Source organism: Stegostoma tigrinum, chromosome 18 (assembly GCF_030684315.1).
Source record: "Stegostoma tigrinum isolate sSteTig4 chromosome 18, sSteTig4.hap1, whole genome shotgun sequence".
Classification (NCBI taxonomy): domain Eukaryota; kingdom Metazoa; phylum Chordata; class Chondrichthyes; order Orectolobiformes; family Stegostomatidae; genus Stegostoma; species Stegostoma tigrinum.
Window position 1 is genome coordinate 25,021,381 of NC_081371.1, and position 16,843 is coordinate 25,038,223.

The 16,843-nt window shown below is 39.2% G+C and overlaps 1 protein-coding gene across 4 annotated transcripts in view; it reads left to right on the forward strand.

The window, feature by feature from the left end:
- b4galnt3b (beta-1,4-N-acetyl-galactosaminyl transferase 3b) overlaps window positions 1-16,843 on the forward strand; it is a 174,587-nt gene that overhangs the window by 154,880 nt on the left and 2,864 nt on the right. For all 4 annotated transcript variants that reach the window (XM_048549108.2, XM_048549110.2, XM_048549107.2 and 1 more), the window contains 7 exons: window positions 33-121; window positions 2,513-3,932; window positions 8,995-9,293; window positions 10,495-10,648; window positions 11,566-11,638; window positions 15,340-15,493; window positions 16,639-16,765. In XM_048549108.2, the coding sequence (XP_048405065.1) occupies window positions 33-121; window positions 2,513-3,932; window positions 8,995-9,293; window positions 10,495-10,648; window positions 11,566-11,638; window positions 15,340-15,493; window positions 16,639-16,765 (2,316 nt within the window). The remainder of the gene's footprint in view (window positions 1-32; window positions 122-2,512; window positions 3,933-8,994; window positions 9,294-10,494; window positions 10,649-11,565; window positions 11,639-15,339; window positions 15,494-16,638; window positions 16,766-16,843) is intronic.

A 16,843-nucleotide genomic window follows, 5' to 3' on the forward strand; every position in this document is an offset into this window, starting at 1 on the left:
ATATCTTAATTGCTGGTATGTCTGCCTGACAGATTTGGATTTGATAGATACATGAAAATGGATACACCACAAAAGCCAAACAATGAAAAGTTTCAAAATCCATTCAGACCAGCAGGCGAAGGTAACAAATCTCTTTTGTTCTGTGACTCAGTGTGTGCTGTAAATAAAATCATCAGTGTCACTGGAAGTATACTGAACTGTTCTAATGATTTCTCGTATCATTTTCTAGTACTTGTGAACTTGCAAACAGCAAAATGAAAACACCCACAGATGTAATTTACAGCAAGTGAAATGTCCTTCAAAAAATGTGCTGACTGAATAGATTTGCAAAGTATTGAATACTATAGGTGTTGCTCCTGAAATTACTTTACAGTTTCTTTTGAGGTCCAAGAAACCCAGTTTGAAACCTAATGTAATTAGTAATAAAAGTTGTTAAAATAATATTTGCATTTGTATCATGCCTTTGACTACCCCTGGACATCTCTAAGCACTTTACAGTCAGTTAAGTACTTTTTGAAAACTAGTCTTTGTTGTAATGTTAGAAACCTTACAGAAAATTGTACACAGCAACTCCTACAAACAGCAATCTGATAATGACAGCTCATCTGTTTCACCGGTTTAGATTGAGGAATGAATATTGTTTATAACATAATGGATAACTCATCGGCTTTTCATCAAAGTAGTGCCTTGGGATCTTTCATACCACCCCCCCACCCCGAGAGGGGCACAGGTTTCATGTGTTATTTGAAAGGCAGCATTTTTGAAGTGCAGTACTCTCACAGTAATGCAATAAAATGTCAGCCTTGATATAACTACTTAAATGCAGGAGCAGACTTGTATCCACACTTCCCAGAGGAAGGCTATTTATAACTGATACACTCTTACTATGATAACAGCAATTTGCATTTATGTAGCTCAATCCAAAATACAAACATTTAATCATGATATTATTGAATAACAGAGCAAGTTTGAGGACCTGAATGGAGTACTACTATTCCTATTTCAAATGTTTGTACATTTTGTTCATAAAGATTGTACTTTCAGACTTTAGACCTTGACTGCTAAATGAACATCTGTCAATGGGGACGTGGAGGGATGGCCACTAAACAGGTACTGTGTATCAGAACAGATTTAGACTAAGGCAGAGCTTTTAGTGCGTTGCAGAGCTGGACAATGTTACAAGTTAGGGAAGGGCAAGGCTTTGTGGATTTGAACATTGCAGGTATCAATGACCATGAGCCAGTTCAGGCCAGCGAGTAATTGGCTGACGTGAGCAGGATTTGGTGCGGGATAGGATACTAAAGTAGAGTTGTTGCTCAGTTGAAATTTGTGGAAAGCCACCCAGGAGAACGCTGGAGTAATCAAATCTGGAGATAATAAGAGCTTGATAATAAAAGCAAAGTTTAGAAAAGTCCTGGGAGATAGCCAGGATAGAAGGACATTTAGGTTTTCTGGGAAGCAGGACATTGAAGGCGGAGCTGAGAACGTGATTGAGCAGACTGACAGTGACAGAGATGTTGTGGTGAATCTAGCAACAAAAGCTAGATATTTGGAAGTTTGAAAGTGTAATACTGAGTGACTTGAGGGAATGTTTTTTTCCCAGCAGGCAAAGAAGGTGGGGTCACAAGAGCAAGGGAGGATAAAAGTTAATCATTTCCTTGGTTTTGTACTCTATGCCCTTATTTCTAAAGCTCGGGATCCCGTCTGCTTTGTTTGATCTCTTTTTCAACCTGATCTGCTACCATCAATGACCTGCCTACTTGCCACCAGGTTTCTCTGTTCTTCTACCCTTTTCAGTTTTACCTTTTATTTTGTTACCATCTCTCTCTTCACTACACTCCACATTTTATGTTATCCACAGATTTTGAAATTGTGCCCGTTACATCCAAGTTTAAGTCCTTAACGTACATCAGGAAAAGCCTAGTTACAGCTGGGGAACCACCAACCTGTACCTTCCTTCAGTCTGTAAAACAATTGGTAACCACTATTATCTGTTTTCAGAACTCATGTTGACTTGCTGTTCCTTTTATATCCATTGCTGTCAATCTTGCTGACAAGCCTGTAATGTGACACTTTGTTGAGTATCTTTTAGGAGTCATATATGCCACACACTACCTTCATCATTGCCTTCATCAGCCCTTTCTGTTATCTCATCAAAAAAGATTGCTTTACTGGTCCTTATACAGCTTTTACCATGGTCTCCTATATTTTGATTGGAATGTTAACGGACATAACTGATAATACTGAATTTTTATTTTAACAAGACCGAGATCAGTTATTATTCTTTTACTTTTTTTTATTGTTGCCAACAATCTGAAGTATGCCATTGAAGTAAAATCCACTTTAAAACATAGTCTTGTTTAACAGCATCAGACAATAAAACTAATTGTCTTTGGTGCAGTTAAGAAATGAGCTAATAAGTCAATTTGTAGTTGTTTTCAAAAGCAAAAGACAAAATTCATTGCAGCGTATAAAGAAGTGCAACGAAATATGCTGTTGCTGATTTTTGCAGGAAAACCAAATAAACAGATGAATGATAAAGAGGAAGAACTGGGGGAAAATGCTGATTTAGACGAGGAAGAATATGATGACGATGATGATCAATTTCCACAACTAGTGGTTCCAAAGGCTGAATCCCAAAAACAAAACCAAATGAACATTGAGGGATTTGGAAATAAAAGAAATCAAGGATCTAACATTCAGCAGAAGAAATACTTTGCTAAACTACATGACAGACAGCAAGCAGTAACTGTCAAAGATTATGGAGATGACTATGATGACTATGCTTTTAAAAGGAGACGCAAGTTGTTCTATATTGTAGATCAGCAACCTAGTGATAATGCTGCGATTAAGACTGTAGACACGAGACAAATTGAGATAACTCTTGCAGATAAAGGAATGAAGGACAGGAACAATGAATTGACTTCTAGTGAAGAAACTATGCAGAGCACCCAATCTCTGAGACAAAAAATAACTAATATCTCCCACAGTTCTTCAAAAAAAAAGTATTCAATATCAGATCATGATTTAGAAAGAAAATCAGCAAATTTACTTGTGGGACAGAAGGCTGGAGTTAACAATACTACTCAGAATGTTTTAAAGAGAGAAAATCTAGATATTGACACAAACATTAGCAGAGTTCTATTTCCTGAAAGCCAAGTTCCTGGGTTAAGAAAGAGACCAGGAGAAATGATTGTTCAAAAACCAAAGAGGACAATTTATGCCCAGCAGCCACTTGCTTTAGGCCAAAATGTGATCAGAAAAAATGGTACTTTCCTTAACAAAAAGGGAATTAAAAAAAGTACAAAGTTCTTAACTGGTCATAGAGAATTAACATCACCATCCACCTTGCAAGAAGGAGTTGTTCATGATCAAAACCAAATCGAAGTCTCTAACAAATCTATTCATGGTCAAAGGAATAAAACATACAATGGTACAAAAAACACAGGACCAAACTTTCTGTCTAAGAAGGAGGTGCAGCCAAACAAAGTAGAAGACCAGATGGACAGAATTGTTCCATCACTTGCAAATGTACAAAGGCAAGATAAAGGACACAACTACCCTGAACGGAAAAATATTGCTGTACTTTGGGGGTCAAGAGGCAAAATCAAAGAAAAGCTGCAAGGGTTTGGAAAGAGGGCAGAGAAATGGAGACATATTTCTTCAATGGGCACAGTAACGAACAGTAAGCAGACAAATGAAGAAGAGGATGAAGATGAAGTGGAAGAGGATCTGAATGTTCACCAACATGCATATGACAAAGCAGTTAGTTGGGATCAGACTTTCACAGTAAACAATATGGACTTCAATGCCTTACGGTCAGACTGGATTGATCTGCGGTGTAATGTTTCTGGTAACCTTCTGATGAAAGAACAAGAGGCTCTGGATGTAGCAGAAATGTATTTAAGAAAATTGAATGAGAAGCACAAAGGGTAAGTGATAACCTGCATCCTTATTTTGTATCTGAATATGAAGGTAATATTTATTATACACAACAGGTCAAGAAAAGATCACTCAGGGTATGTTCCAGAAATCCTTCTGCAAATTTCTTTCATGCTACCCACTTTCAGCGTAAGCTTTCATAAGTACAGCAATGCAATCTTTTCCAGAAAATGAATGGAACAGAAATAACCTATTGTTCTGTACAATTCTACCTGGGCTCAATACAATAATTGCAATTATTTAAAATTAAGAAAGTATCTAATGCAAAGACTATCCAATATTGAAAGGCAGTGGACGGGGTGGGGGTGGGTCGTAGGAACCTATCAGCATACTTCCTATATTTTTGTAAGGTTGGATTAAATATGAAATGTGCAACCAATCCCATTTCAGTCTTCCAAAACACTTACACTTTTCACAGTGAGATTCAACTGCCTGAAGAATTGGTAGTTTTCTGGGAGGGGGAATTTCATGCAGTCTGTATCAGAATGTATACACCACACTGCAGCACCATTCCAGAAATATTTGAAGTTGTTTGACTGATTTTGTTCCTTCTGATACTGAGGTTAAATAATAGCCTGTGCCCAGGAAGAATGGGTAAAATATTAGGCCTGAATGACATGGTCTGTGGTGAGATTTGTGGCGCAGTTGCTCAAGGCAGTTTCTTCCTAGGGAGCAGTGAATTGGATATTAAGGGGGATTATTGCCGTTAGCCATCTTTTTCATGGTATATCTCAGCTCATTAGTATGCAGCTTCATTTTTTTAACTAAACATACTGAACAAGCTTGATGTTGTGAATTCTCAGTATGGAAGTCCAAGCAGGTATCGGGTGAATTCAGCTCACTGCTGGCTGTGAGGAGTGAAGCCCATCAGTTTGATAGGATGTGGCCTTCAGCGTATGGAAGCAAGAGAAATAAGGTGTAGACCAGGTTATGGGTTCTGTTAGCACCATTGCCCCTCTTGGTCAGATATCCCTTTTTTTCCCGGCCCCCTTTCCCAACAGCCTTAGCTATATAGAGCTCTGGAGTCGGTGTCTTGTATATTGCACAGCTTTATGTGCAATGTTCTTGCACTCCATAGGGCTTCACATCAGTGGGCCTTTCACCCTCCTCCCTCACAGCTTGAGACACTTACCCCACCCAATCAGCGTTTGGTTGCAGCTTGGTGCCTGAAACAACCAGATGTCATGCAAATCAAATTTATACAAATGTACTACTTTATATATAGTGCCTTGTCTCCTGTGCAAATAGTACCCTCAAAATATTTTTTCTTTCTTTCATGCCCAATACATCTTTGTGTCATCACCCGCAGCTGGGGTGGAGGAAACCAGCTTGGCACTGGAACCCTTTGCCACTGGAGATTCCATTGGGCCACCCCAGGGGCATTTGTCCATGGACAACTCTGGCATGCCGAGGGGTTTCCTACCAGAGACAAGTGGACCCTCCTTGGTTTGAAGTTCCAAGAGTCAGAGTGGGGTGGCGGGATGGGGTTTGGGGGCTGTGTAAGGCAGAGTGCAGGAAGAGGGCTGAGTCATCTCTGGAGCGCCCTATTTCAAAAATAGATTGTGCAGACAGGAGCCTTCTGAGGGTCATGTGTGTAAGCGTGGGTGTGTGTGTGCATGTGTGTGTTTGTGTGTGGACATTGTCTAATTGCCAACAGCAGAGTCCTGTCCAGCCTGGGGCTGAGTCGGTACCTGATCTCCAACCACCAGCAGCCTGGGCTGTTGCTTCCTCTGCCAGCGGTGGAACTGTTACAGTGTGGTGCTGACCAGATGGTACTCCCAACCTTTCTAAGCCTGATGCTCCCAACAAGGAGTCAGTGTCTGAGCTGGTGGGGGTTGCAGGGGACAGCTTTGCTGATGCTTCCTTTGACACTTCAGTACCCTCTCTTTCTTCAGAAGTTTTGATGGTGTATTCTAGTAGAGGAGGATGTCTCTCCACAGAGAGGATGGACATCCCACTACTGCCTACAAAACAAACGGGAGAGGAAGCATTGTGGTCATTAATTGAACATGATGTGAATCAATAGCACTGACTGCAGTGTTAATATGAGAGTTACAGTGGAACACAGGGGGAGACTTACTCAGTTGCCAGGATGCGGATGTCCCAGCATCCTCCCAGAGTCCTGGTCTTCTCCAATGAGGGGGAGGATTCTTTCCTCATGGTAGCTAAGGAGACTGATTTTGCTCATCTCTCCATCCTGGTCTGTGCCCATGGTGGCCTGTTATTAAATCATAGAACCTGTTGTGACCTATCTTCTCTTGGAGCAAGATAAAGGGAGGGACTGTGAGCTGTAGGTGGTTAGCACAGCCATTTGTGCTAGTGCAAGTGGTCGAAGGAGATGAGGTGAGTGAGTAAGCAGCACCAAGGCTATGCGGGGTTTGTGATGTGGGTGGTTGTGAAGGGAGTAGGAGTACAGGATGGAAGATGTTGCAGAGTGAGAGTGGCAGAGCATGAGCTTTGGCAGAAAGTGTGTCTGGTAACGGAGATAGAGTGAGTATGAGGTCACAAGGAGAGAAGTGTGACATTTACTGGGGCAGAGCAGAGAAGGTGCTGCACTGCTAGCTATTCCTCTTAAGGCCCAAGTGGTAAACTTAGAGAACACTGCCAGGATCTGGTGACATGGCCAACTCTGGCAGACTTCTGGGAAGAGCACAGCCCTTTGTGCCAACCACTCTACCACCTAGGCCTCCAGGTCGCTGTTAGTAAATCATGGCACCATCTCCCCCGCCCCCAATATTCTTTGACTGAATATATGGCACTGGGCCAAGCTTCAGAATGCCAGTGCTCATCTGGGTGCACAGGAGCTTTTTGAAGATTGTATGGGTGCCAGGGACATTGGTCTTTCAGCGGAAATCTGCTAAATGACAAGATCTTCCTGGAACGGTGCGTGGTGAAATGGGGCCAGAATCAGACAAGTAGGATGCCATGGGATTGTGGTTGGTGGTTAATGAGGTCCAACAGTGAGAGATCTCATTAGGCCTCATGGTGAGAACTCCAAAAAAGAACAGAAGTAACTGGCACTTGGCCAAATAAACAAATTCAACCCATTGAGTGAGACCAGTTAGATCTTCATGAAATGTTAGCCACTACATCTTTTCAGTATGAGAAATTTTCTTTTAAGCACTTTATTTTCTGCCTGTCAACCATCCCACTGTGCATTTGACTTTATGTTCCTCGAAATATACCCTCCACATTTTCTTTACACCTCTGTGAAACATTTAAAGAATTCAATGCATATTAGAAATCTACTGGCTGGCCCAGGTAACCTGTTTCTTCATGTCATTATAGATCCTGACAGTGTGGAAGCAGGCCATTCGGCCCATTGAATTCACAGCAACCCTGTGAAAAGCATCCCACCTCCCTTCCCTGCACATCCTGGACACTCTGGGCAATTTAGCATGGCCAATCCGCCTAACCTGCACATCTTTGGACTGTGGGAGGAAACCAGAGCATCCGGAGGAAACCCACATAGACATGGGGAGAATGCGCAAACTGCACCTTCAGAACTTCCAGCTTTTCCAGCACCTTCTCTTTAGTGATGGTGACTACACTCACCTCTGACCCCTGACTCTCTTGCTCTGGTGTGGTGCTGATACCTTCTACTGTGAAAACTGATGCAAAGTACCTATTCAGTTCCTCTGACATTTCTTTGTTCCTCATTTCTATTTCTCTGGCTTCATCTTCCAGTGGTTCAATGTTCACTCTTGCCTGTCACTTACCATTTAGATAGCTAAAAACATTCTTCTTTTATATTACTAGCTAGCTTACTGTCCTGTTTCATCTTCCCTTTTTTTTAGTATTCCTCGGCTGGTTTTTAAAGGCTTCCCATTTCTCTGGCTTCCCACTCATTTTCACATTTCATGCGTTTTCTCCTGCTTTTATGCTGTCCGCGAGTTCTGTTGTCAGACACGGTTACCCTGTCCTCCTCTTAGCATGTTCCTTCTTCCTTGAGGTAAGTTTCTGCTGTGCCTCCCAATTAATCCAGAAACTCCTGCCATTACTACTCCACTGTTTTCCTTGCTCGGCTCCCCTTCCAATCAACACTGGCCAACTCCTCCCTCATGTCTTTGTCATGGCCTTTACTCAACTGTAATACCATGACATCTAATTCTAGCTTCTCCCTCTTATACTGGGGTGAATCCTATGATATTAACCTGACAAGCACTAAACACAATATTATTAAGTGGGTCAGCAATGGTGTATTGGAGAAGGCTGTTGTTTCTGAGTCTTGAGATTCTAAGTTCAAAGGACTTGATCTCAAGTCCTAACAGTCCAGGTTCTCAGCATGTATTGTACAGTCAGAGATATGTCTTTTGGATACAATATTAAACCAAGGCCCTGCCTGCCTGTTTGTGGAACGTGTAAAATATCTCATGGCACTGTTTTGGAGAAGAACAGGAGATTTATTCTTGTTGTGCAGCCCAGTATTAATCCATCAATCAATCTTACAAAAACAGAATGTCTTGTCTTGTGGGAGCTTGATGGGCTCAGGTTGGCTGCCATGTTCCTTACATTATACCAGTGCCTACGTTTCAAAAATATTTCTTTGGTGTAATATGTTTTGAGAGATTTGGCAGTCATGGAAGTTACAGCATAAATGCAAGGATTTGTATTGACTAAAAGTGTGCAAAATATCATTTGTTATTGTTGTATTTTTCATAGACTTATTTTTGACCACTAATACTTCTGAGTACTCTTCTGATAGCATAACCTGGTGAGGCCAGAGAAGTATTGGTGTGGAAATTGGAACCCTTGAGCTGACTGTCCTGGGCTAAAGTTAAAGTTGAAGTGCAAAGCATGAAAACTGCTCAGCACAAAGTACTGACATATTTAGGGTTGGACTTGCTGGAATATTGCAAGGCAATGAGTTGGAAGAAAGCTGCAATCTCCTTAACTTTTCATTCATGCTTTTATGGGCCAAGTAGGAGTTAAGGGATGCTTAAACCGAAATGCGAAGTTTGTAACAATATAAAGGTAGCAGATGAATAACTCAAGTAATTGCAAGTTTAATGAAGCATGGATTTTAAAAATTATTTATTTATTTTGTGACAGAATATATACACTTCATCAGTTGGTCAGTATTGAAAAGCGCCTTGATCGCATACATGGAAGCCGATACCTCCTGGAACTTACACTGTTGGTGAATAAAAAAACGATTGTGCGATTATCAGAGTACATTTATGGCCTCAACAGAAATGGTTACTATATGGATGGTGATGATGACCGCAAGATGAGAGCTATTTTTAGACACAGAGGTCGGCAACTTAGAGAAAAACAAGAAAAGATTATGCTGTGTGCACCAACTGGATTTAAATGGCAGCGTAATGCTGTGGTACACTTTATAGTTCCAGGTAAAGATGCATGTTAATGTCTGCAAACGGGAATGGGATGTCAGTTTTAACAGAGATCTGATAGCTTTAAGAAATCAAAATGAGGACAATAGGTTTTAGCAACAGATATTGTGAAGCAACAGTTTAGCTAAGTATTAACAAGGGGCTCCCTTTGTTTTAAATACCTACTAACTACTTGATATTAAAAATAATTTGACTTCAAAACTAACATGACTACTGATTTCCATGCTCACACTGTTATGTTTCACAATATACTGAGCGAATCTCTTCAGAATTTTCTTTCCAGGGGCCCAGCAGAAATGTACTTCATTTTTAAGTTATGTCAGTTATGTTGGTGCAGTTGAAGCTATTTATTAACTAAATAGCCATTAACCAAACTGACTGATCCTCCCATCATGCCACATACCAGCTATTTGTTGAATTTATCTTGGTCATAGAGTACAAATTTGACCTTCTCCCCAGTCAACGCCACAGATCATTAATTTGTCTCAATGTGACAGTTTCTGAAATGAAATGTATTTGAGTCTAATATTGGAACTCTAGTCTGGCATTTGTTGTTCTATACCTTTACTTGTTCCCCTCCCACCCCACAAATTGCTACTTTTACATGAATAACCATAATGTAATTGGTAGTGCCTTCCACTTCTGCAGCAAAAGATTGGACGAAACAAGAATTGTTTTGAATTATTGCACAAAACAAGAATTGGAAACCCATCAAGTTGCGAAACATAAATTTATCTTTCTTGGTTTAAACTTGTGGACATGGAGTTTTGCAGAACTATTTTCAATCTCTCAACTGGACAATAATTAATAAAACTCTTGAAGTGTGGAATTTTCTTGCCTGAGGTAAAGATTAGCCCTTGGCACAGGGGAAGCGAGTAGGTAAAAAAAGCCTAGGCAACAAAACACACTGATAAATAAGTTTGCAAATATTCCACCTGCAGTATTTATTTTTTTGTTGGCATCACAGTTAGTCAGTTTCAGATTTGGTTTCAGTACATTTTTGTTTAAGAGTGATAATGTATATTTGACATCAAAGAGTTCAAGTGTTTAACAGTTGTAGACATCCGTAAGAGAGCATTATGGCCGATGAGTGAGAAGGGACATTGTGGCTTTCAAAGTGTATGCTTGCAGTTATTGAGCTGAATGATGTTTCTCAGTAAATTTACAGTATGGAATAATTTGTCTATTCATCCTTCAGTCAAAAATCAAGCCCGGTGGGTGCAGCAATTTATCTTTGATATGGAAGAATTATACAGAGCTACTGGAGATGAGTACTTCAATGTCATCATTACCGATTACAGTAGCACAGACATGGATGTTGAAAAGGCTTTGAAACAAAGCATGCTGACCAGGTAGCTGTAACTTTCTGCCTTTGGTCTTTTCCCTCAAGAACCAACAAAAAAATCAAAGCTCTTTGCATTGGAGTTAGATTATGGATATAACAGGTAGCATATTCTCTATGTGACAATGGCAGTAAGGAATGAATAAATATTTTTATTTAGCGTTATGGAAACAGAGATTTAATCTACAGTCTCTTCTGAAAATTCAAGGAGGAACTTTGATTTGATTTAACACTGTTATGTAACAATTCTATACAGGTTATTGTGCCACTTTTACAGGTCACTGTTCATGTCTCAGACCTTGCATAGCTTCTTACTATTTATATTTGTTCCCCCGGGCGATAGCATTGGTCAGTTTTAACATGATAATTTAAAATTTTCATGTTACCCATACATTGTAATCTCTGAAAATTTTCACTAGTGGAAAACACAGTGAGATAGTGGACAGAAAGCAATATTGTCTTTTCATCTTTGGGGTTCAGGTTTGTTGCAGCTAATGCTGATATGGTGCACCTCTTCCTTCTGTATCATTACTTTAAGGCCCTAAACAAACTGAATCTTAATGATGTTATTATATGATTTTGGTACAAATTGGTGTTATTCCCACCAGTATAGCTGGCATCACAAGTAGGGGAAAAAAACACTTTTGTTCACGAAAGGGGACTTCTTACAAATTGAGTTTAAGACACATTGTTAGAGCTTTGCTTCTCAATTGCTTGGGTTAAGGTGTGCTTGATTTTGATGTCATGTATGAAAAGCTGAGAAAATGCATAGTCCAGCACTCCTTTTCTTATTTCAAAACAGCAATCAAGTTCTCCTTATCTACATGATTCAATAAGGATAGTTTTTTTCTTAATGGAACAAGCATGTAGTTAAGAGCGAGCTAAAATGTACACACTTCTTGACTTGAGTTCTTGCTTTGTGAACAGGTATCAATATGTGAAACTTGAGGGGAATTTTGAGCGCTCAGCTGGTCTGCAGGCTGGAATTGATGTTATAAAGGTATGAAAGAATAAACTGTTCAAACTTATTACAATTTTTTAAAGTGTTATTATTTAAGTCTTCCCATTAACAGATAAGTATATGCTTGAACTGAATGTTTATTCCAGTGCAATAAGCTACTTGCTATTCTGAATTCCCTAAATAGAGCAAAGTGCTCAAGTAAACAATGAAATGTTCAGTAAATATTCCAAATAATGACGTTAGACCATATTCCTCCAATGTCAAAATGTTGGCAACAATAGAAACATGCTTTAGAGCCTGTTTCTTTCAAAATTATTTTTCACTTTATCTTTTCAAATGCTGTTCTTCATGTTTTCTCACCTGCAGCCTCTCCATGTCTGTCTCATTACAACTTTGCGTTAAATCATTGAACAAATGATGACATGGAATGTGGCAATAATTCAATGATTATTTGCATTTCCTATAAAATATGATATAAGCAATATATTTCCTGCAAGCTATGAATTTATCCGGGCTGTCTTGTGATAATATATACCTATATGTTTTCACGAATTATTTTCAGGATGACTGGATCATAAAGCAGTCTCTGTATGAATTTATCTTCATTCAGCTGGCAGTTAATAAGTTTTTGCTTTGTTAGCTGCTGAATTAGATTGATTACCTAAAGTGACATTCTATGAAAGAGCAATGAGAAAACATTGGTTTCAAAATATCAAGAAGGTGCTGTTTTTTTCCAGAGCTAAAGAATTTTGCTCTCGTAAGGTTAGATGTGTTCACCATGAAGTAATTTTGTCAGTGTGATCCATTGCATTTGATGCCCTGTGATGTTGCATGCAGATATCAACAATAGTCATAACAGTCTTCATATTTGTCATACCATTGTTCCAGAGAAAGCCCGCTGTAAAACAAAGCACACCAGAACCCTGTTACTGTGGGATTTGGAAGATCCATAATAGGAATGAAAAATTCACAACAGACAATTACTAGGATGTGGAGCTGACCAGAAAGACAGATGAACAATAAAGATGGGGAAGAGAAAGATCCACAACAGTATTAGTGGTCAGGTTCCATTATGTGGAAAAGATCAACTGGACCTGGTCTGACGAAGACAGCAGGGCCAAAGTCAGACAGAACTTGGGTCTAGGCTGACAAAGACAGGTGACTACCTTGTGCTAGGTCCTGAGCTGACACAGACATGAGACCATATAAGACCATGGCCTGGTCCTGTTAATACAGTAGGACAAAATGACAAACAGCTGAAAATTACAGCACAGCAAAGATGGACTGCAGCCAGGGCTGACAGAAATAGGCATGTGACAAGAAACACAAAACAGATAATCTTACAGCCAATTTAATGTTCAAAGGCAGGCTTCAAATTAATTTTAATTTGTTAAATGGTAAAACTTACTTTCCATTAGAGTCTTTGTGAAGCAAAGGATGCAAACCTCTACAGGATAATGCAAATAGTAGGGAATGGTACGAGTGCCACAGCACCAACATTTGGAAGGTCTATAACTACATTGTGACCAGGTTTGGATAAAAGCCAATCAGTTTAAAATTTTAACAGTATAAATGATCTTCAAATAGCATCATCAAGCACACATTCACAGTTGTGGGGTTGAATAGTGATTTGATGCAGAGCAGCCATTTGGTCTAAAATAGAACAGAATATCCTTTATTGTCACTTGTACTCCAGTACACAAGTACAGGAGTACAATGAAAAGTTTTTACAATGGCTGCCTTTTAATAGCATCATGGTATAACTACCTAAGTGCAAATCTTACAGGGTAGCAAAAAGTGTTTGTGTACAAAAGAGGATTAAAAGGAAAGCATAAGCATTACTTACCGTGTCTGAAAATGAGTTAGGAATGAGGTAGATAGAACATTGTGAAAAGGATTCACATGACAGTCCAATAAAGAATTCCAAACATCAGCAAGTGGTGCCAGGCCCAAGTCCAACAACTGGTGTCTAGTACCCTAGCCAGTGCTTACGCTCTCTCTTCCCTCTCTCACACTGACTTTCTCAGTCCCCCTCTCTCACTTTCTGAATCACTTATGACTGAACATGTGGCAGATAAGATGTTTATTTGCTCAGCAGAACTATTTAAAGGGATCATCAACTACTTTCAGGTTGTCTGGCTGTCTCTAGGATTGGACATGTGTTTGGTGCTTTTTGAAATCCTTTAAAATTGCTAAAAGCTGCAGGAAGGGTGTTTAAGAAATTTTGTCCAGAATTCAAGATTTCTCTTCAATCTGGTTTCTCCCAGACATGGCTGCAGAAATAATATTCCCCTAGGAATCCAGTATGACTGAAAGAGTGAACAAAGGACACTTGAAGCAGGACAAACAGCAACAGGTGGGAAGGAAGAACTCTCAACAGGACGTCATAGTGGCTCAGGGTGGTCATAAAGCTGGTTTCCTACCTGAATCTGCATTGGACAGGCTACACTTCAGCACAGAGATCCTGTCTGGAATCTGCTGCCTGCAGCTAGAATTGAAACCTCAGTGCGAGTTGAGGACTGTATTGCCAGTTGCTGTGAAGATGCCTTTTGCCAATGAACATTTTTCTTTGGGCTCCTTCCAGCCTAGGGCTGGACATATTAGCAACATCTCCCCACTTTCAATCCCCTGTTGCATTAAGGAGGTCATGCTACTTTCTATTCTGAAGTTACCTTTCATTGTCACTTGCTAGTGTGTAGCACCAGAGTAAATGGCTGAGCTATATGAAGGTTGCACACTTCAGCATTCTTCAGCTACCATTGACTGTATATATCCTGCTTTGTGGATGCCACAAGGCAGTCCTGAGATGTAACACAACTGTAAAAGACTCTTTAGGAAGAGTCATATCAGACTTGAAACATAAGCATTGTTTATCTCTCTACAGATGCTGCCAGACTTTCTGACTTTCTCCAGTATTTTCTCTTTTTATTTCTAATTTACAGTATCCACAATATTTCACTTTTGCAAAGAGCTGTTAAGTACTTAAAGCTTCTGTTATTAATACTTTAAAGATCTTATTCTTTGATACATTTGTAAGTTTAAAGCAACAATCGTTTTGTAAGGAAAATAGTGACCGGATTTTTTGTTTAAACCACTTCTCACTCATCAATATTATTAAATGGGTCTTTAGTTTATTAAAGACTGTAACTGGATAAATAAACATGCAGGCTTCATGAGTTGACATTGAGGCACCATTGGAGGTGGGTAAGTGAGGAGCGTGAGTTGACATGAAGGTACGATGGGTTATGGGTGTAGCTGGGGACACATATTTAAACAGATGGGGCAGAATTAAGATACTTTGGCCTAAGCTTTCAAAAGGTTCTGGAAATTGATGATATTGTGGTAATCTCAGTGGATTTAATACGCAAAGGCTTACTCTAATGCTGTACGCATATGGGCTCAAATCCAATCACAGGAACTGGGGAAATTTAAATGCAATTGATACATTGGAAATTATAAGCTTGTCTCTTAACAGTAACCTTGAAATCATTATCTATTGTAATGAAAAGTTTCGTTAACTAACATCTTTTAGGAAAGAAAATATACCAGTCTCAGTTAGTGTGTCGTAAATGTGACTCAGACTCACAGCAATGTAATTGACTCTGAAAGTGGCCTCACAATTCAGGTGTAATGAGGGATGGATAGCAAATGTTGTCTTGCCAGCAACATTCCATGAAAGAATAAATTTCCATGTTGAAACCTTCGCTGTTTCTCGATATTTTCCTTATTCTTAATTTCAGGATGATCACAGCATTGTTTTCCTGTGTGATCTGCACATTAGCTTCCCTCCAGGCATAATAGACAGCATCAGAAAACATTGTGTGGAGGGAAAGATGGCATTTGCTCCAATAGTAATGAGGCTGAATTGTGGCTCCTCCCCACAGGAACCTGATGGTAAGCAACTACCATAACTATCTAAAGTAGTTTTGAAGTGAATCTAGGACTTTGCTAGTTATTCTGGGATGTTCTGTCATCACTGATCTCTTAAGTGTGCTGATTCTAAGAACAAAAATGCATATTGATATTGGGTAAAAAAAACTAGAGGAATCCTCTGTATAAAAGTTTGTGACATGGGGATGCCGGTGTTAGACTGGGGTGGATAAGTGGTGAAGGGGCTATGCTCCAAAAGCTTATGTTTTCAGATAAATCTGTTGAATTATAACCTGGTGTTGTGTAATTTGTGAAATTCTACGCTTCTACATTCAATTGTTGAAATTTGGTTGTCATGCTTTTCTCAGGAGTTGTGAGAGAGCTGGGATATTTTTTAATACTTTTAAAAGAATGCATTGTGGGCAAGGCTGGCATTTTGGACTATCCCTTGTTGATACATATTTATTAAATGCTGCAAGCTCAGAAAATAACACAACTCAGGTCAGATAAACATTCTCTGTGTAAATCTATAAAAAGAAAGCTGTTTTAGTGGGAAGGAAATAAATTACAAGGAAGAAAATTGCTATAAACACACACAGTAAATACCAGATATCAACTTCAAAACAACAAAATTCGCAGAGTGATGATATGGAACATTCTTCGTTAACTTCCATAAAAGAGTTGAAGAGCACCAAAGTCTTGGAGCTTTGTACAAACAACATACATCTGTAATTGTCCCTGAAAAATTAAATAAAGAGAAAGATTGCTATTTGAATTTTGGTTTTACTTGAACTGGAAGTAGTGAAATATTGTATTGTGCAGGAACATTTGAAACAATCCTAAGAGACATATAATTAACAAGTGTGGAATAAATACATAAAACCAGAAACATTTGTTTCTATAATTGTATAACTGATTTTATGCAGAAAGAAACTTGTGTTTCAAGGAGAGCCCTGGAATTTTAATAACACAGGAGAGAAGACTGCAGTGCAAAATGACTGAGAAGACCCAATATAACAAATCTTGAATCCACGTTTGGTCTGAAAGTATATAATTTGTTAATTCCTAACTTTCTCACTGTGTGTAACTGCTCAAGAAGTGGCAAATTTGCTGAAAAAGGCAAACACTGTTGAAATAAATTGCATTTAATTCACTTTTATAATCTCTAGGATATTGGGAAATTAATGGATTTGGCTTGCTTGGAATCTACAAATCAGATCTCGATGGGATTGGTGGGATGAATACAAAAGAATTCCGTGACCGTTGGGGAGGAGAAGACTGGGAACTCCTAGATAGGTAACAAGTTTGAAGTCACGTAAAAATTAGTATGGAATGCATGTAAGGATGGCAACAAAAAGCCATAGATTTAACTTA